Consider the following 20,429-nt stretch of genomic DNA (forward strand, 5'->3'; position numbering starts at 1 on the left):
TCCGACGAGCGGTTCAAGTCGCTCGCACACTCTGCGCATGTGCAGTACGGATGTCACAGTCAGCTATCCTTGTTGTTCAGCTTCGTTTTTTGTTCCGTAAAAAAGCTGTAGTTTCATTATATTTGACCCTGATTATCCAGCCTAAATTTTGGTGAGTTTTTGAGAATATATGAATTTGGATGAGATTATATGGAAACCGTCTTTCTTTCTTATGTTTTTTTTTTCAAGCTAGCTCCAGGCTTTCTAACCGGCTTCCTCTTCTCAGGGTAGTTCTAGGCGTTCAGGCTGGGTTTGTAAAGAGTTTCGGCGACGCAGGTAGCAAGCTCTCCTGGTGTGAGCTCGTACAAGTCCCCATGCTGTCTCACGGTTTATCTCCGAACACAGAAAGCCCGGTGCCGCTGGGACAAGGCTGCGTCTCTTTGTCAAGACGTTTGATCCTGCAAGCGCATTCCCACGTGCACCGTGCGAGCACGTATGGCGAGACTGGCAGAGGAACTGCTCGCCGTTTAAAGGCCCTTATTCACTAGCATCTTCTGTGTGGTGCGATTTCTCTATCTCTGATGAAACCCTCGAAGTGCGAGCGTTTGACGTCGCTGATTCGTTACAATATACTAGTAGCCACGTGTGTGTCACGTGCTAATTTCTTCAGTGTTCCTCGCTCCATTTTCCTCGCTACTCACGGGTGTTATGTCTTTTTGTACGGGCTCCGTGACCTCGCAATTCAGTCCATCCAAACCCTTAAAAGGTTCTTTACCAAGTTCTCTCTGTTGGTGTTCGACATCTTCGCTACCTTGCATTGAACTATCAACCGTGACATCTTCGCTATTCTGCGTTACACTGTTTAGCGTGACATCTTCCTTACCTTGCGTTACACTGCTATCTTCCACATTCTCACTACCATACGTACCGCTATTTACCGTGACATCTTCGCTACCTTGCGTTACACTATTTAGCGTGACATCTTCGCTACCTTGCGTTACATTCAAACTACCAATTTCTTCATGACCATTAACATTCGGAGCTACATTTCCAAGAATTTCTCCTTCGACGACTTCCCCCTCCTCCGGCTCTGACGACAAGGGTACTTCCCCACCCGGGGTAGGGGCATTGCTAGGTATGTCGACCTTGGTTGCTCCAGCATTGGGTGGTATCTCCATGCTAGAGGCCTGACGCTCAGGCGGAGTTTTTCGAGAATCTTCCTTGATGGGGTCAAACCGATTCCGCCGATCACCACTAGAATCTGAGCTCTGGGATCTGTTATCTCGGCCTCGCCGCCTATCACGGTCACGATCCCTGTCACGCTCACGGTCAGGCACTCGTTCTCTGTCACGGTCTCTATCCCTATCACGGTCTCTATCCCTGACACGATCTCTGTCACGACTTCGATCACGGTCACGTTCCCGGTCATGACGATCACGCGAGCTTTCACGATCACGTTCACGAAGCCGATCACGATCCCTACTGCTTTCCCTACTGCCTCTTTTTGAGTCCCGGTCTCTTGGCTCGTCACGCATTATGTCACTAGTGTGACGGTCGCGGTCCCTGCGATCACGGTCACGGTCTCTACTGTGTTCCCGATCTCGTTCTCTACTGTATTCATGGTCTCTTGGCGGTTTCTCCTCTGGATTTGGTCGTACTTCCTCCTTCACTCGATCTCTCGGTTCGTTTTGTCGATCTCTCGGTTCGTCTTGCAGATCTCTCAGTTCGTTTTGCCGATCTTTCGGTTCGTTTTGTCTTGGTTCACTTTGTTGCCTTAAAAAATCCTCCCCCTCCATATCCACACCCCCCGCCTCAGGTCGCTCATCAGGCGGCACACCTGGCCCGTGGTCGGGACCCCCATGCGGTAGCATGTCCCCACCCACTAGATTTGGCCGATCATCATGTGGAGGGCCAACCTGCCAGGGAGGGCCAGGGAACCTCATTGGGTGGGGCCCCCTCATGTGGCCAGGTTGTACCCAATGTGGGGGTGGGCCCATATGACGAGGGGCGCCATAACGTGGTCCTCGAAAGTCAGGCCTAAATTCTTGCCGGGTCAGACCCTCCATGCCCCTATGAGGCATGCCATATTGCACTTCGTCCCTTGGAGGACCTTGCCTTCTGAACTGTCCTCCAGGTCCCCTCTCTTCAGGACCTCTAAAACGTGGTCCATCGGGACCTCCAAAATGAGGCCCATCAGGGCCTCTAAATTGGGGACCTTCAGGGCCTCTAAAACGGGGTCCATCCATGCCCCTAAAGTCACGGGGACCTCGCCCTCTGTCTTCGGGTGCCCCAAAAGGTCCTTGCCCTCTCTCTTGGGGTGGGGACCCCTCCTCCATGTGCACATCTTCCTCTGGGTTGTTCCCTTGTTGCCCTTCCTGCCTCCTGTTTCCTGGTCCCTCAAACCTCTGCCTGTCTTGGTCGAATGAGGGGCCCTTGGGTCCCCTGGGAGCACCTTCAAATCTCGGGGGTCCATCGAATCTGTGAGCCCCCCCAAACCTTGGTTGGAACTGATGAACTCCAGCGGGCTCCTGTGATCTGGGTGGGATCCCAGTCTGTTGGCGGGGCTGAAACATGGGATTGCTGGTACCCTGTTGAGGGGGGAACTGACCCTTCATTCCAGGAGGCAGACCAGGTGGGGCAAATGGGGGTGGGACGTTCCACCCCGGAGGGTTACTGCCATCTTGCTGTGTCATATTTGGGGGAGGGATGCCGGTGAAGGGGGGTCGCATCATCATCTGAGGAGGCATCAAGGCCGGGTTGAACATAGGATGACCAGGGGGAGGCAGGTGTGTTGGTATTTGTGGGGGGAGGGTGACAACAGTTTGGCTAGGGCCATCAATTCCTGCATCAGGCTTTTCTCCTGTGAAAAAAACAACAACAATAATTTGATTAATGAATTGATACTTATGAGTTATCATGAGAACAGATAATTAAACTGAAGAGGAAGGGTTTGAGACAAAGATGCTTTATAAAAGAATCCTAGTTAGCCACACCTTTGCTGTTTATTTTTATTATTGTTGAAAAACAAAGACATCTCTTTTTAACAATGAGTTTTATACATACCAAATTCAATAAAAAAATATCATAATAGCAACAAAAGATCAACAAACGGATGACAAAGTGGCAACTGACGCTGAAACTCTAATTCTTCCTCTAAGTGGTTCAGTCAATCAGGGGCAGGAATGACCATGTGATAGCAAAAAGAGGATAAAAAGAGTAGGAATTATACTGGTTCTGCTCTGTTGCACCACACTGAAGTCCCAAAGATCTCAACATGTCAGAAAAGAAACAACCACAAAAAGTACTTTATCCTTCACAAATCAACATACAGTGTTTCAAATTGCCTAGAGCATAAATAGGTTTAGATTCAGATGCATGACGAAAGCAAGAGGACGGCCCATGTTCATGACAGTTCATAACATGTCTATGCTTTCTTGCATCCTCTTTGGAAGCACCGCACATAAAAAATCAGTGTTTGTTTGCAATCAAATCTAAAACACCCTATTTTTCTATGCTTGTGACTTCAACTGTACAAGTATTCTAGCCAAAATTTGTCCAACATACCAGGATTCTTGAGATGCTCAGGGATACTTTCAGGGTCAATCCAGCCACCTTCTCCTAGGCTCTCAAGGTCGGGGGATGCCCCTAGTTTATCATGAGGGATGTAGGTGACTCCTATGCTCACATTAAAGAACTCTTTATATTCCCGGTCCTTAACTCCTTTCGCTGGAGCCCAGGCCAACTAAAAAACAACGACATTAATTTATCAGTAAATAGTAAAAACCACTAAATACAGACTGAAAAAATTACAATAAAAGCATGAAATAACAATCTACATACAAAATACTTGTATGAGGGCCTTGTGTGCAAAAACTAGGGAACATTACGCTCCCAAAACGCTTTGTATTTTAAAGCAACCGAATTCTAAATTAAATGTTAAGGAAGCATCTTTAAGTAGGCATGTGTAACAAGTGCTGTTAGTAAAAAAATTATTACAAATGGACAATATAAATTCTTTCAGAATTATCTAAATGCAATAACATAAGCTTCAATTTACTGCAAGCATCAGTTGAACATAACATAAGCTTCAATTTACTGCAAGCATCAGTTGAACTTGTAACTCATGATTCACTGTATGAACACTTTAACAACAATTGGTTTTTAACATAAAAACATGAGGGACGAAAAATGTATCTACAATCCACAACAAAAGTAAGTGGGACACTTCGCATACGAACAACCTCCAACCCTCTCCCCCGATTAGTATTGGTTAGAGGCGATTTTTCAGCTTAAAACACAAGCAGTTGTAAGGTGACCATTTGCCCTCCAACATTGAGGAAGGGGGAGGGAAAGTGTCCCATTAGTTTTGTAACAGATTGTAGGTTCTTGCAGCATTCTCTGTGCAACTCACCTTGACAGAGTTTCCATATAGTTTGATATTGCGTAGTTTGTCCAAGGCTCTGTAGGCATCTTCTCTTTTTTCCATCTGAATATATGCACACCCACGGGGAGGTATCAACTATGGAGGAGAAGCAGACAAATTCAGACATCTGAATATATGCACACCCACGGGGAGGTATCAACTATGGAGGAGAAGCAGACAAATTCAGACATCTGAATATATGCACACCCACTGGGAGGTATCAACTATGGAGGAGAAGCAGACAAATTCAGACATCTGAATATATGCACACCCATGGGGAGGTATCAACTATGGAGGAGAATAAAACAAATTCAGACATCTGAATATATGCACACCCACGGGGAGGTATCAACTATGGAGGAGAATAAAACAAATTCATACATCTGAATATATGCACACCCACGGGGAGGTATCAACTATGGAGGAGAATAAAACAAATTCAGACATCTGAATATATGCACACCCACGGGGAGGTATCAACTATGGAGGAGAAGCAGACAAATTCAGACATCTGAATATATGCACACCCACGGGGAGGTATCAACTATGGAGGAGAAGCAGACAAATTCAGACATCTGAATATATGCACACCCACGGGGAGGTATCAACTATGGAGGAGAATAAAACAAATTCAGACATCTGAATATATGCACACCCACGGGGAGGTATCAACTATGGAGGAGAATAAAACAAATTCATACATCTGAATATATGCACACCCACGGGGAGGTATCAACTATGGAGGAGAATAAAACAAATTCAGACATCTGAATATATGCACACCCACGGGGAGGTATCAACTATGGAGGAGAAGCAGACAAATTCAGACATCTGAATATATGCACACCCATGGGGAGGTATCAACTATGGAGGAGAATAAAACAAATTCAGACATCTGAATATATGCACACCCACGGGGAGGTATCAACTATGGAGGAGAAGCAGACAAATTCAGACATCTGAATATATGCACACCCACGGGGAGGTATCAACTATGGAGGAGAAGCAGACAAATTCAGACATCTGAATATATGCACACCCACGGGGAGGTATCAACTATGGAGGAGAAGCAGACAAATTCAGACATCTGAATATATGCACACCCACGGGGAGGTATCAACTATGGAGGAGAAGCAGACAAATTCAGACATCTGAATATATGCACACCCACGGGGAGGTATCAACTATGGAGGAGAAGCAGACAAATTCAGACATCTGGATATATGCACACCCACGGGGAGGTATCAACTATGGAGGAGAAGCAGACAAATTCAGACATCTGAATATATGCACACCCACTGGGAGGTATCAACTATGGAGGAGAAGCAGACAAATTCAGACATCTGAATATATGCACACCCACGGGGAGGTATCAACTATGGGGGAGAAGCAGACAAATTCAGACATCTGAATATATGCACACCCACGGGGAGGTATCAACTATGGAGGAGAAGCAGACAAATTCAGACATCTGAATATATGCACACCCACGGGGAGGTATCACTTATGGAGGAGAAGCAGACAAATTCAGACATCTGAATATATGCACACCCACGGGGAGGTATCAACTATGGAGGAGAAGCAGACAAATTCAGACATCTGAATATATGCACACCCACGGGGAGGTACCAACTATGGAGGAGAAGCAGACAAATTCAGACATCTGAATATATGCACACCCACGGGGAGGTATCAACTATGGAGGAGAAGCAGACAAATTCAGACATCTGAATATATGCACACCCACGGGGAGGTATCAACTATGGAGGAGAATAAAACAAATTCATACATCTGGAAAAAAAAATGAAAATTATCCTTATGCAAAATTAAGTATATGGCTGAATATTTCCAATAATTCCTATAATAAGGGAAGGGCATATGCATCTAGAGTGGTCAAAGAACGAATAGAAAAAAATAACAACAAAATATTTGTTGGGATTGAAACAACTAAAAACAATCACACCACTAATGGATAAGTTATCTACTCACATCAATAGACGTGATAGTGCCATGCTCTTCAAATATTCCCTGAAGTGTATCTTGGGTCACAATCTTGGCTAGGTGACCAACCCAGATAGTGGAACTGCAAACTAAAGGCAAACAGCACATTGAAAACACAGACTCGTTTTATGTAAGTGGAAGGTAAAACTGCCCATTTTAAAAATAAATGATGCTATTCGGTTTTTCCAATTTGTGGCTTCTCATAGACAGGGGGGGTTGAGGGTTACAAAAACCCAAACCCACTCAGCTAAATGACAGGAAACTGAAGAGCCCTGTGAGAGAAAATAGTCCAATGAATGGCCCAAAAAGACCCTACTCCCCCTACTCAAGATCCTGGTTACAGCAGTGTGCTAGTGATTTAGATAATTGTGCCTGGTAGAGTTGGAAGTGATTAATCATAATGCTTCCGTTATTGTTGGGTGTCATTTTGTGGAGGATCAGTTAATAAGAGACAATCAACATAGTGATACTGCAAGCAGCTTCAGTCCGCCCGTCTCTTATGATCATCATTTCCAACACTCAAGTAAATTTCTACAGTAAGTAAATTTCTACAGTAGGTTTACTCCCTATATACATCAAACAGGGATCATCGTCATATCTTTTAGGGTGTAAATTTGGAGCCTTGGGTATCTTTTAGGGGTGAAAATGAGAATGCCCAAATTTTTTTTGACAAAATATGAGAAGCAATGAAATCTAAGTAACCACCTAAAAATAAAATTGTGTGCTTTCAATCTAAAATAACGCAACAGCTTTCACAAAACACCCAATGGCAATGGGGTACACATTTGGTACTTTGCTAGGGTGAGCAAATGGCTATTGATGCCTTTAGCTCATTTGATGGAGAACACATACCACTGAGAGCATCCTTCTCCACAGCAGGAATATGTGGGTTCTTCGTCTCTGGCTCTGCCTCTTTCACCTTCTCTCGGTCCCTCTCATCTCGATCCTTTGGCCTTTCATGTCCTTTATCTTTATCACGGTCCCTATCCCGACCTCTGTCACGATCACGGTCTCTGTCACGATCACGATCCCTTCTGTCCCGCCCTCTGTCCCTATCCCGGTCACGACCTCGGCGAGGAGAGCGGGACCTGTGCCCTGGTGAACGGCTCCGCCTCCTAGGTGACTGGGATCTCCTTCTGTGACCAGGGGACCTTTCTCTATGCTGATTCTTATCTGAGGAACATGTATAAAAATGGAATGAGTTTGAGAATTACAGTGTGACGTAAAAAAATGAACTGTATCTTTCAATGCTTAACTTTAAATAAACAAAAAACACCTATTTCAATTAACGTTGTTGGTGCAAATGGAGAATGGTAGCATAAGACAAATTGCGGCTTGTAGGTATAATTACCCCTTAGAGTAATGAATAACTAATCGCACGAGTTATTCACATTTTCCTGCTTTCAGTAAAATATTAGGAGTCCATTGGTATTTTTGGATGGTAGCACTGCCATGTGGCAAATGCCATTCGTCATTTGTGCTGACAACGTTTTTTGAAATAGGCGTATTTTAAAGTAAAATCATCTTAGTTAGAAACAGCAAATAAAATTGCTGCACGAGTGGTGCATGGAATTATCAGAATAATCCAGTTCCTAAAACTTTGTGTAACAGAATATGACAAGTACAATATACTGTCTGGAATATATCAACAAGAATATCTATATAGCCTAGAGAGATATTTTAGACTACACTATACTGAGCATTTTTAGTAAAAACTTGTTGTATGAATGCCAAATATCATCGTCCTAGCATAGAAATATATGAATTGTAAGCAAAACCTTTCCACTGTACATAAGGTGTAGGATCAGCAAATAAGAGACAATCAACAGATGCCGCAAGCAGCTTCAGTCCGCCCGTCTCTAATTGTCATCACATCCATCATTATACTGACATCTTATCCATATGTCCAACATCATATCTGTATACGTCTGATATCATATCCATATGTCTGACTTGATATCTGTATATGTCTGATATCATATCCATGTGTCTGATTTCATGTCTGTATGAATGATATCATATGCTTAACAAAAAACCTACCAGAGGGATCATCAGATTCTGGCCGGAACTTGGAATCTCTGTTTTCTTGCCTGAAGAACATAATAATAAAGTTAAGGCTGATTTCAACGGTGAAGTTTTACTTTATTCGTCTGATACTGACTAGTGCTGTGCCAACCGATTTCTGGTTATCCCCACCCCTACCCCTTAAAAACGAGGCTGGGGTCATCCCCATACCCCCCCCCCCTGTAGATACCATAAACAAAAAGGGCAGGGCACAAAGATAGGGGGGATAACCCTGCAGTCAGACTAGGGCCTCCCTGAGAATGACAACAATAGGATCCAGCAGTCAGACTAGGGCCCCCCTGAGAATGACAACAATGGGATCCAGCAGTCAGACTAGGACCCCCCTGAGAATGATAACAATGGGATCCTGCAGTCAGACTAGGGCCCCCCTGAGAATGATAACAATGGGATCCAGCAGTCAGACTAGGGCCCCCCTGAGAATGACAACAATGGGATCCTGCAGTCAGACTAGGACCCCCCTGAGAATGATAACAATGGGATCCAGCAGTCAGACTAGGACCCCTCTGAGAATGATAACAATGGGATCCTGCAGTCAGACTAGGGCCCCCCTGAGAATGATAACAATGGGATCCTGCAGTCAGACTAGGACCCCCCTGAGAATGACAACAATGGGATCCTGCAGCCTGACTAGGACCCCCCTGAGAATGATAACAATGGGATCCTGCAGTCAGACTAGGACCCCCCTGAGAATGATAACAATGGGATCCTGCAGTCAGACTAGGACCCCCCTGAGAATGATAACAATGGGATCCTGCAGTCAGACTAGGACCCCCCTGAGAATGATAACAATGGGATCCTGCAGTCAGACTAGGACCCCCTGAGAATGATAACAATGGGATCCTGCAGTCAGACTAGGACCCCCCTGAGAATGATAACAATGGGATCCTGCAGTCAGACTAGGACCCCCCTGAGAATGATAACAATGGGATCCTGCAGTGAGACTAGGACCCCCCTGAGAATGATAACAATGGGATCCTGCAGTCAGACTAGGACCCCCCTGAGAATGATAACAATGGGATCAGCAAAAAAGAGACAATCAACAGATGCCGCAAGCAGCTTCAGTCCGCCCGTCTCTGATTGTCATCACATCCATCATTATACTGACATCATATCCGCATGTCTGACATCATATCCGCATGTCTGACATCATATCCGCCGCATGTCTGACATCATATCTGCATGTCTGATATCATATCCGCATGTCTGACATCATATCTGCATGTCTGACATCATATCCGCATGTCTGACATCACATTTGATATATCTGACATCATTTCCATATATTTGATGCCCAGGCTCAGAAGAATAAGAATGATAGCTAGCACTTAGGAATACCCCTTCTGTCAGTTTAGGAAGACCCTTACTAACTTACGTTTGACTAAGACGTCTTTCCTCTTCTCGAAGATGCCGGCGCTGCTCAGCAATCCTGGTAGCATCGTCTTGTTCATCGCCATAGTCAAAATCATCTAGTGGGTCCTTCTTGGCCATGTCTTCCTGCCCAGGATGAGGCTGACCAGGTAGTCCTTGCTGGTCCCATACCATTTGTCCAGGAACTCCTGGTGTTGGTAGAAGTCCCCTACCCATTCCTCCTTCTTGGTACAGTTTTCCTGGCACACCCTCTGGCTGTTGTGGTATCACACCGACTTGCGGTGCTGCCCCAAGTAGGCTGGGTGTGTTCGGCATCTGCCCCGAGTATTGAGGTGCTGGTATCCCCTGGTCTTGGGGTTCATTGCTATTTTGTGCAGTGGGGAGTCTTATATTCATACCTAGAGTAACAAGAACAAAACCTTACTCAGTAACAATTTTTATTTTTTTATACAGCTTGTCTGTAGTCTTTCTAGTCAAATACAACGAATTACATTAGCTTTTCAACTCAAGGTTAGCTACAGCTGCATGCTGAGTATGGCCAACAAAATTAAGGCACACAATAAGAAAATTAGCCAACAGCGTAAAGCCCTAAGTACGAAAACATGCAATTGCATATAAATGAACCAAGCTAGTTACGAAATGCCGGCATGAGAACAAATTGTATGCAATGAACTATAAAGGGAGTTGAACTGTTAGGTAACACCAGAGCCTGACGATTCCTTCATAGCATGAAACTCTGTGTCGACGGTGCGCCAGGAACCATATATATTATTGTATAGTCAAATACCTAATCAGACCACCTAGTTTTTCTACAACTTGTCAGTAGTCTTCCTTGTTTTATGCCTAAGTAGACCTCATAGTCTTTGTACAGATTGTCTGTGGTCTTTCTAGTTTTAGGCCTATGCAGACCACCTTGTCTTTCTAAAGCTTTTCTGAAGTCTTTATAGTTTTACACCTACTCAGACCACTTCAAGTTCAGATCACCTAGGTTTCCTAATCTTTCTAGTTTCAGCCTACTCAGACAACCAATAGTAGTTTCCCTAGATCTACCACCACACCTGTAAGTGCCTGTATTTGAGCCAGCACATGGGGCTGCAGCTGGAACCGGGGCGTGTCCCCCTCTCCTTCCGGGGCACCTGACAACCCTGGCTGCTGCACGCCCTGGGGAGTGCCGTGGAATGAAGAGGGATCCTGTTGATGCTGCTGTGGTGGTACCAGTGGTTCATTCTCTGGTGCCCGCTGAAGAAGTTGTTGCTGCTGCTGATTGATGTGCTGTTGTTCCTAAGGGAAGATATATCTATTAGTAATGTACTCATTAGTTAGTACATTTATCTATTGCATATTTATGATAAGTATATTTATATCATAAGTATATTCATCTACAGTGGAACCTGGATTTTACGATAAGCTTCGGGAGAAAGAAAATGTCTCGTAAAATCAAGGTATCATTGCAAAGAGGTCCTTGATTTTACAATATAAACAAAATCCATGGAAAATATCGCTGTAGTGAGGTCGGGTCAATAATCAACCTTCACAAAGTAATAATACTGTAACTGTACTCTGATTAAGACAGTTCAGTTATTCTCTGTAAGACTGTAACCTGTCTTAACAAGATTTCTCAAGTCAAGAAATAGATTAACTGTAAGTATGCGTGAGGTATCTTTTGTTTTTGTCTTTGTTGATAGTCAGAATCAGTAATATTGTTGTATCAAGGTCAATATTAAGCTTGGGAGAACAAATTTGGTATCGTAAAATGGAGATGTTGTATACAATATCGTTAGATAAATTTCACTGTATTTCCGCCAGGAGAAAGGAGCACCATGGTAAAATCGAAGTTATCGTAAAATCCAGGTTCCACTGTATCAGCAATTTATGCCAAGCAAAAAGTATTATCTCTTATGGTGCAACACTTCAGGCAGTTGACAGTTTTGTAAAGTAAAACAATCTTTTTCGCACTAGGATGCCAATTTGAGCCTGTTAGAGACACTTCAACACCCACCTCAAGCTGTCGCCGCAGCAGCTCAATCTGCTGTTGCTGCTGCTGTAGTTGTTGCTGCTGCAGCGCACTTATAAAGCTACCTGGGTCCGCCCCTGCCATTGTTGGGAACTGCCCCACCTCAGCCGCCGCTTGCTGTGGCATCTGGGTCATCGCTGATGTGGCTACGTCAGGGAGCTCCTGCACAGGTTGGGCAGGTCCAGCGGTGGATGGCTGAATTGAAACTGTGTAGAACAATAAAACTTGCTTAGAGTGACAATCAACCAGTACTTTGCTATTGTTAACAATTGCCAATAGAACAGCCTAATTTCAATAAAAGGCTGATACTTGAGTAACACATTGATGATATCACAGTAACATGTTTCAAATAGACCATAGAAATGGCTACATTTTAGGAATCAGCACTGAGCAAGAGTTAACCCTTTCACTCCCAAGGGGGCCATGCCAGATGATGCCCTATTTCCTAAGGGCCTAGGGATTAACACTCTTATCAATGGAGCCAATTCTATATGGTACAAGAAAATTGAAAATAAGGCTTTAAATACTCAAAATCATGTTTAACAATAGTAAAAATGTTTATTGCCAAGACAATTCCCTATCCATTGATGTACATAATTAGGGTGAATGTGCCATAAGATTTTATAAAACTTGAAGTTGAAATAATGGTTATTTACAAAGTGCACCTATTTATCATCTGATCCTAAAATTACAAGTCAATATCTTTCATATTACATCAAAATCTACAATAAAAATACAGTTATTATGTTGAGCATGTTTTTTTTATTTCAAATGTATTTGTTATAGCATGTAAAACCACAAAATCTCGATACAAATCCAAAATATGTTTGATTGTGCGTTTTGAATTTCGCGCCATGACAGTAATTTGTGTCCTATTGGTCCTGGTTATGGTTCTTGAAACAGTTCAAGCAGTAGCGCTTAGCGCACTTTTCGCATCCTTGTCGGCAGAACTTTGTTATCCCATTCTTCAGGCATCGTTTGCATCGCCCTTTTGTCATCTGCATGGGCCAGTGACCGTCTTGAATACTGCCCTCATGCACAGCATGCTTGCGCGAAGAGAAACCATTGATAAGTCCCCTAGCAAGCTCCACTCTAAACTTCAACTGCGTCAGACTAGGGTGATTCGGCGCCAAATTCATCAGGATGTGGGCATTAACAACTGCTACATCTAATCCGAACCAAAACAAATACCTCCACCATTTCTGAGCGTGCCGTGTTACCTCGTAGTACTGCCGGTACTGATCAGCTTTGTCAACGCCGCCCATAAACTTGTTGTAGAGCGTGACAACGGGAAGGGAATCGACCTTGAGAATAGAGCCGTCTTTTTGTCTGCGGTTGACGGTCTCTATGCCTTTTGCTTCGCATTGGGTGCTAATAAAGGCAACTGCCTTTTTGTCCTTCCATATGGTACAAACAACATTGCCCTTCTGGCGGAATATTGACTCTCCTCTGCGAAGCTTTTTTATCGCAGCGGCGTCTTTCAGTTCGGCCGGGAAGTCCTTTCGGTTGCTTCTCGTTGTACCACAGAGATAGATGCTATCCTTTAGCAAGTCTTCTGCTAGCTTTACCGAAGTAAAAAAGTTGTCACAAAAGACGTGGTGACCTTTTCCTGCGACTTTACGAGTCAAATCGTAAACAACTTGATACCCAAGTCCTTGTTGCACGCCGCCATCTTTCTTCCCCGTGTATACTTGCATTTCAGAAAGAACGCTGTTTCCGCATCAGCGCGCACCCATATCTTTATTCCTCGCTTTATTGGCTTCATCGGCATATATTGTTTAAAACCAAGGCGGCCTTTGTATTTTACCATCGCCTCATCAATGCTTACATTTTGAGAAGGCAGGTAATGTTCGCTGAATGACTTCTCAAGCGCGTCGAGGAACGGCCGCACTTTGTGCAGTTTGTCATGCCCCGGGCTGCCACGAGGAATCATGGTTTCTCGATTGTTCAGATGAAGATACTGTCTTATCTTCTCAAATCTGTCTCTTGGCATTACCTTCTTTACCTCTGCAACGCCAAGAAGTGGCTCGGAAGACCAATACAGTCTTGTTTCTGGAAGCTCTTTGAAGCCAAAGAGAATGTTGAGCCCAAGGAACGCACGTATTTCGGCAATGGTGGTTTCGTACCATTTCTCATCAGGCTTCGTTTGTTGGCTCTGGCGGGCATATCTATTTGTTTCCAGGACGATATGTTCAATCAGTTCTTCTGGAAACAGCATCAGGAAGAAATCCACCGCAAAACAGTCTTCTGGTAGCATAAAAGTGGCACCGGTCCGCTCGCGAAATGCAGAAACTGTCACGTCTCCCTCGGTACTTGACCAAATTTCTCTCGATTCTCTCTGAAAACTCACATCTTCGTTCTCAGAATCGCTTTCCTCGCTCTCATCGTCTTTAGAAATATCAGACTCCCCATCATTTTCCGGTCTATAAGGCTCTAGATTATTGGTAAAACCAAAAAATTCTTCATCATCGCTTTCAAACAGATTCGCCATTATACAAATTGCCAACATAAAACTTCACAGCTGAATACCTCACTTGTTTTGTATGAGCACCTACTCATTATTATGCACCGATCGAAAGCTTATTCTGTCCTCTGATTGGTTAAGACACAAAAGAAATATTTGCTGTTGTTTCCTACGTATTCTGATTGGTTGAATGCACCACAGTCACTGAGTGCCGAATGGCACTCTTAGGAAATAACCGCATAATCAAGAGAGTGCCAAATGGCACTCTTAGGAGTGAAAGGGTTAAGGTGGGGGGGGGGGGGGGGGGGGGGTTACAGTAAGTATTTAATTTTAGTATACGAAATCTAGACTCATGTTAGAAATGCTCATACCTTGGTTAGCATTCTGGTTACTCTGGGAGGCCATGTTTATTAGAGGCTGGATCACCTCAGGAGGGAAGATGCCATTCTTCTGCCACAAGTTGAGCACCTTCACAATTCTCCCCTGCAAGACCAACACAACTAGCTGTAATCTGACAAAAAAACATTTTCACAATGGGGAGAGGGGGGGATTAATTGTTTTTCAATGTGTTTTTATTATTTATCTTAATATCTATTAGTGGAATCTCTAAGACTACAGTACAGACTGAATGTGAGTGGACTCCACTCACTTTTACTGCGTGGATCACACTCAGAATCCATGCCAAATCCACGCTGGAAAATGTTAAAATACATTCAGTCTGTACTGTACAGGGTTTCTGATTGTTTGGTCCAACCCTGTATCTGTCTGTGTTATATGCAATGCATTTTACACACACACAAAAACATTTTTACAAACTTACTTGTTCTTCTGGAGGGCACTTATAAATGTGCTGAAATGTTGGGTGTATACTCTTAAGAAATCTTGGCCCAAAGACGTCCTTATCTGGTCCAAACTAAGGAAAATAAAAATGAGCAATTACATATATCAGGCTGATATGCTATGATCCCACAAGATACCAAGTCAAACAACGCCTCCATAACAATAAGCTTAATGAAGTACCTTATTTACTGGCGTATAATGCACATAGATAAATAGCGGAAATCAATAAGAAAATGCAGGGAGCCCATTGTATGTGAGAAACATCACAAAATTGCTAAAAAATAACATAGTAAAAGGCATTACAAACAAAGAATATCTTTAATTTCCTCATCATGTGTTTTGTAAGAAAATAAGCGCAAAAACTCGCTAGAAAAACAGCAATTATTTATGCTTCCTTTACTATTTTCTTGTTGTCGGCCATGGAATTTACTCAAAATAGTGGAATTGTCGTTAACAAACACAAGCTCGCATTCCAATGTTCCATGTGATAATACAAATTTCAGCGTTGATAATAACAGCTTTACAGTTATGCAAAGATGAGCTGCTTATGCCTAAGAGGGTCAAAGTGATTATCACCTTCAAGTTCAGATGTAGAAAAGCACTGTACTTATGTATGTAAAAATAAAATGGATTATGAATCAGAGCATTTATCTCATCTTGATACTTCTGTTTCTTTTTTGGTTGTTTCTTATTTGCTTGCTATTTCCATTCAGGTGCATATTATACATGGGTTTTTAATTGTTTTTTTAAGGCCTTGAACATTGGGGTGCAGATTATAATCGGGTGCAAATTTTACGCCGGTAAATAAGAGGGTCTTACCTGGTGTCGTGATTGACGAATGATCGAATCCATAATATAAAGTGCTGGTACTTTATACTCTTGTCGACACTGCAATGTTAATGAACAAAATAATAAGTTAGCACTTTGACCTGAGTTGAGTCTCTCTGATTTGGTCCTTTTCTTATTTGGAAATTTTAGCTTAAACAAATTAACCTGGATAATTTGAACACCCCACTAACTCAAACTTGCCTTGATCATATGTTATCACTCAAACTTCTTTTTTATCTGTTTTAACCTCAAATAAGTGATTTTGATTCAATATGATTCTAATTCTTAGTGAGTTCCATCAAACAAACTAGATTATGATTTTCAAAAATAGTACCAATTAAGTTTAAAAAAAAAAACCTTGAACTTGAACCCTGCCTACTGAAACTGAATTTGGTATTAGCTAGTTTGAACAAGTGGTGTTACACAGCAATCCATTATGTATAACAGGTTGAAAATTGTAAATCATTTCATTTTCTGTGGTATTAAAATATTTTGTACTTGTATAGTCATATCACAATAAAACTTTGCTCCTTGCTTTTTTGGAGCCATGAGATGAATCAACAAATCTAACGGATTTTCTCAATTCATTGGGCATTGTGGCTCTCCCATTCTTATCGTCTGATCAAGTATTTGTTTTTATGTAACATCAAAGGCTGGTTAAAGTATACATAAACAAACCTTTTGGGCAAACTTCTCAACACTTTGTACAACATGCTTGTAATACTGAAACAAAATCAGAGGAAATGTAATTAGTTCGGCTTCACTTGAATGCTGCTTAGTTAATGCATCAGGGGCACAACGACAAACTTGTAGTTCAAAATAATCTTATCAGAGCCTCAAAACTATCATAATCACATATAAATTCACCTTTATTCCTTTAACAGCGAGTCGAGTAATAGAGGCCACTTTCCCTTTAGAGATCGGTGGCTTGGTTTCGTAAATCGTGGACAGCTAAACAACCAGAGAAAAACGTTGATTTACAAAGAATGCTCAGATTGGTTCCAAAGTCGGTCACCGGTTTACAAAGTTGGGCAACACTTTACAATTACGTATTTCGAGTAAAATATAGAGCTTACCTCGCTATTGAACTGTCTCACTACTTCCATGTCAACCATCTTGAATTGCAGTGTCGTTTTAAAGGCTTATTGGGATTTATTCAACCATTTTGGAGGCGAGCAAAGAAATCGAAGAACATGGCGGCGAGGGAAGAGCGTGGTGCCGTCCCGGCATGCACCACAGCCCACGCTAGCCGCTGACCAGCGGTTTTCAGTAGTACACAGGTAAACCACATAATAAAGGCAGGTGTGTCACAAGGCATTTTTAGCGGAGCAAGCGCGGCCGCAGGCCGCGCGCGGAGCCCCATAGGTATAGAAATGGTCTATAACTAGGCCACTCAGTTTTTGTCTATATAGGTATAGAAATGGTCTATAACTAGGCGACTCAGTTTTTGTGGTCAATGACGTCAATCTGCCAGCCAGCCAGCCGCGATCTGCCTCGGCACAGTCCTCCAGAGCGCGCAAAACAATATGGCGGATGAGTATTTCTGCCTCTCTCAAAAACACACGAAAACTGACTGCAGAAAAGCTAAGAATTGTCGAAAAAGAAGTGCTTGAAAACAATCATTCGTAGAAATGCTAACCATGGATATGAACTTGTCTAATTATGTGCAAAAGACTGTTTAAAAGCATGGTTGAAAGTTTTAAAGAGTCAAGTCTTGTGCTCGAGTCAAGGTCAGCTGAAATGTCAGAGTAAGCCACAAGATAAAGAAAGAAAAAACAAGCTAATTTTATAGACACCTTCTCCGACAAGTGCTCCTATGTATTTGTTCTTGCACAGGCAGACGTAGGTAAGTTAGCGTATTGTATTAAAAGTACTTAGCGGAACGATCTTTCAAAGTTGTTTTCTTTTCAAACTTTGAACACCTTTTTCATTGTTGCATTTAATTTATACTTTAAGTACTTACCTCAGGGAATAAATATTCTAAGGCTGTATTTATCAAATTCGATCTCTAAATCTGCCATTCACCATCTATCATAGGAAAATTATAACTACTTTTCATGAATAAATTGAATATAAGTTACCAGAGCTGTGTCACAAAGATTTTGGACCTCATCATAAACCTAATTTTTGTTAGAATGTTTATACATTCTCTGTATTCATCCGCATTGGCTCTCTTGTTTTTTTTCCACATATTTGCTGTATTTCATCCGATTTCACAAGATTTCTGTCCAAGTTGGGTTAACAACTATGATATACTAGAACTGGTTTCCTAAAACCTTAAAGAAATTGAGAGCTGGTCTCCTAAAACCCTAAGTATTAGTAATTTGTGAAAAAACAACATATATTTGATGAACACTTGAAATTTAAATTTACTATTCTGAAATTCTGTTTTGATTTTACTAAAAAGGTGCACATACATATTAGGACCTTGAGGCTCTGTTATTACCTAAAAAATATGCCTTGTTTTTATACCACCTACAATATTTTCAATAACCCTGGGTACCTCAATGTTTTCTTACAAACCTTAAAAAAACTTCTTTTTTTTCATGTCACAATATAATGTGGTCCAAAAGTAAAATTCAGGTTTCATAGAAAGCCAAGACAGCTTTTTTGTTTTTTTTTTCCCTCTGCAGCTTCTCCTATAAAAGCTCTTTCAACCTCTGGCTCATCAGATCATAGAGCTTTATGAGACAGCAAAGTTCATATGTTCATTTTCTGTAATGGGTATCATTTTAGAAAATTTTAGTTTGGACTATTTTTAGTTTCAGGTTTTATGAATTAGGTTTTTGTGGTATAATAATTATTTGTATCCTATTTTTAATTTTAGGTTTTTCAAATAGGTTTTTGTGATATAATATTTGTATCGTAAGTAAATTACCAGTTTTTTCTTAAATGCTTTTCTCCAAACTTCTTTAGGTTAATCTTAGCCAGAGATTCTGAAATCAAGCTGAGACAAAAGCTGCTGACTAAGAGGCATGACCCAGGGCAGGATGTACATATAAGGCATTGGTATTTAATGTAGGTCACCAAAAATAAACACATACTAAGTAACAAAAATTAAGATAATATTTTAATGGAAAATTGTTCTAAAAAAATGAACCAGGGTTATAAAAGTAAAAAAACCTAGTTTTTTCCAAGTTAACCTGACATGTTCTTGTATAATGTGTGGTTAGTGACATTTAGGCAATTTAGGTTCATAAATAGTCTCTTGCTATTACAATGACTCACTGAGGTAGTAAGTTAATCATAAAAAACAAAAACAGGTCTCCTATATGATCCCTTAAGATCATATTTAAAACTATTTAGAAATCAATTTTCCTATTTCAACCTATTTCATATTATAGGCTAAATAGATGCTTATAAAAAGGATTCTGATTTTGATAATTTTAGGTTAACGGGTTCATTCTAGGTTCTTATATGTGGTTCTTGACTGTATAATAAAATAATGTACTCAAAATTTTTTCAAATATGTTGGAGTGCTTTTTATCCACCCTTAGCACCCAGTTTTTTGTGAGGAACATTAATTGATCCTCATTTTAAAATGAATATGACCTCCTTTTACACCTGAAAGCCTCCCCTGTTAATCAAAGCATAAATTTATTTTGCTTATTTTGCTGTATCGGTTGTCTATCAAGTATAGTTTAGTTAATAACATCCTTAGTAATGTCAATAAATACTTTTTTACCTAGAACAAAAAACATATTTGTTCTAGGTATTCCCCAGGAGGATTGGGAGGACACATTTTAATAATAATTGCAGTATTTATAGAACATGCAATCTTTATATGTTTTACATATGGGGCCGTTTTTGTGGGTGGTGGAACATGATGCATAATGAAAGTGCAGGGAAGGGGGGTTCTACACAAGTTTATGCTGAAAAAAGTCATGCTGGCTCCGCTTTTAGGCAGTGCCTAAATCTATATATTATCTGTCCTTATGGTAAAGCCACGACCGCGCCGGCATCAAAGCGTAGAAGGTCCTTGATTGTAATTGTGCAGGGGGTGCGCACGCACCCCTCCGCACACACAATGGCCGAAGGTCCACTTTCGGTTCTTAATAGACGTGCTATTTGTAGACAAAACTATAAAGCATAAGCTCTGGTATGTAGCCAAATCCAACAATATACGTACCGGGAGATACCGAGATACTGCAAAGGCATAAAAGAAGCCTATTTGTTTTTTTTCAGGGGTGATCTCACCCCCCCCCCCCCCCCCCCCCCCCCGGAAAAATTAGGTCCATTTTTTCGGATTTCGCACCCCCCAAGAAAAATTTTGGGTACAGGACTGAATTACCTGCTTTATGTGGATGACCTGCCGCTTGTTGACAGATGCAAGAGTTGGCAACAGCTACAACATTTGCTTGATCTGAGCTTGACACATGAAAATGGAATGCCACTCAATTTAGATAAAACCAAAGTAGTAATTTTTA

General features: G+C 41.8%; 2 protein-coding genes and 1 long non-coding RNA gene across 3 annotated transcripts; 1 reads left to right on the forward strand and 2 right to left on the reverse strand.

Moving 5' to 3' along the window:
* Positions 1-225: 225 nt before the first annotated feature.
* LOC5513915 (SR-related and CTD-associated factor 4) lies at positions 226-17,251 on the reverse strand. The gene is made up of 15 exons (XM_048721786.1): positions 17,079-17,251; positions 16,870-16,953; positions 16,681-16,725; positions 15,994-16,062; positions 15,155-15,247; positions 14,706-14,817; positions 11,856-12,076; positions 10,915-11,137; positions 9,861-10,254; positions 8,444-8,493; positions 7,256-7,576; positions 6,392-6,492; positions 4,391-4,498; positions 3,544-3,721; positions 226-2,839 (listed from the first exon to the last, which is right to left on the reverse strand). The coding sequence occupies exons 1-15, from the start codon at positions 17,115-17,117 to the stop codon at positions 630-632; spliced, it is 4,248 nt and encodes a 1,415-aa protein (XP_048577743.1). The 5' UTR covers positions 17,118-17,251; the 3' UTR covers positions 226-629.
* LOC125559840 (piggyBac transposable element-derived protein 4-like) lies at positions 12,404-13,592 on the reverse strand. Its single transcript, XM_048721787.1, has one exon. It carries the CDS (start codon positions 13,565-13,567, stop codon positions 12,743-12,745), a length of 825 nt encoding a protein of 274 aa, XP_048577744.1. The 5' UTR covers positions 13,568-13,592; the 3' UTR covers positions 12,404-12,742.
* A 97-nt stretch (positions 17,252-17,348) lies between the features above and the next one.
* Positions 17,349-19,249, forward strand: LOC125559847. Its single transcript, XR_007306542.1, has 2 exons — positions 17,349-17,848; positions 18,919-19,249. It is a non-coding gene; the product is annotated as an uncharacterized LOC125559847 (long non-coding RNA).
* The last annotated feature ends 1,180 nt before the right edge of the window (positions 19,250-20,429 follow it).

The sequence above is a fragment of the Nematostella vectensis genome, chromosome 14 (genome assembly GCF_932526225.1).
Source record: "Nematostella vectensis chromosome 14, jaNemVect1.1, whole genome shotgun sequence".
NCBI lineage: Eukaryota > Metazoa > Cnidaria > Anthozoa > Actiniaria > Edwardsiidae > Nematostella > Nematostella vectensis.

Coding starts and splice junctions, on each gene's coding strand:
- LOC5513915 (XM_048721786.1), bottom strand. CDS start 17,117: ATGGTTGACATGGAAGTAGTGAGACAGTTCAATAGCGAG. Junction 15,248..15,993: donor TTCGTCAATCACGACACCAG/GTAAGACCCTCT, acceptor TATTTTCCTTAG/TTTGGACCAGATAAGGACGT. Junction 11,138..11,855: donor TGCTGCGGCGACAGCTTGAG/GTGGGTGTTGAA, acceptor ATCTTCCCTTAG/GAACAACAGCACATCAATCA.
- LOC125559840 (XM_048721787.1), bottom strand. CDS start 13,567: ATGCAAGTATACACGGGGAAGAAAGATGGCGGCGTGCAACAAGGACTT.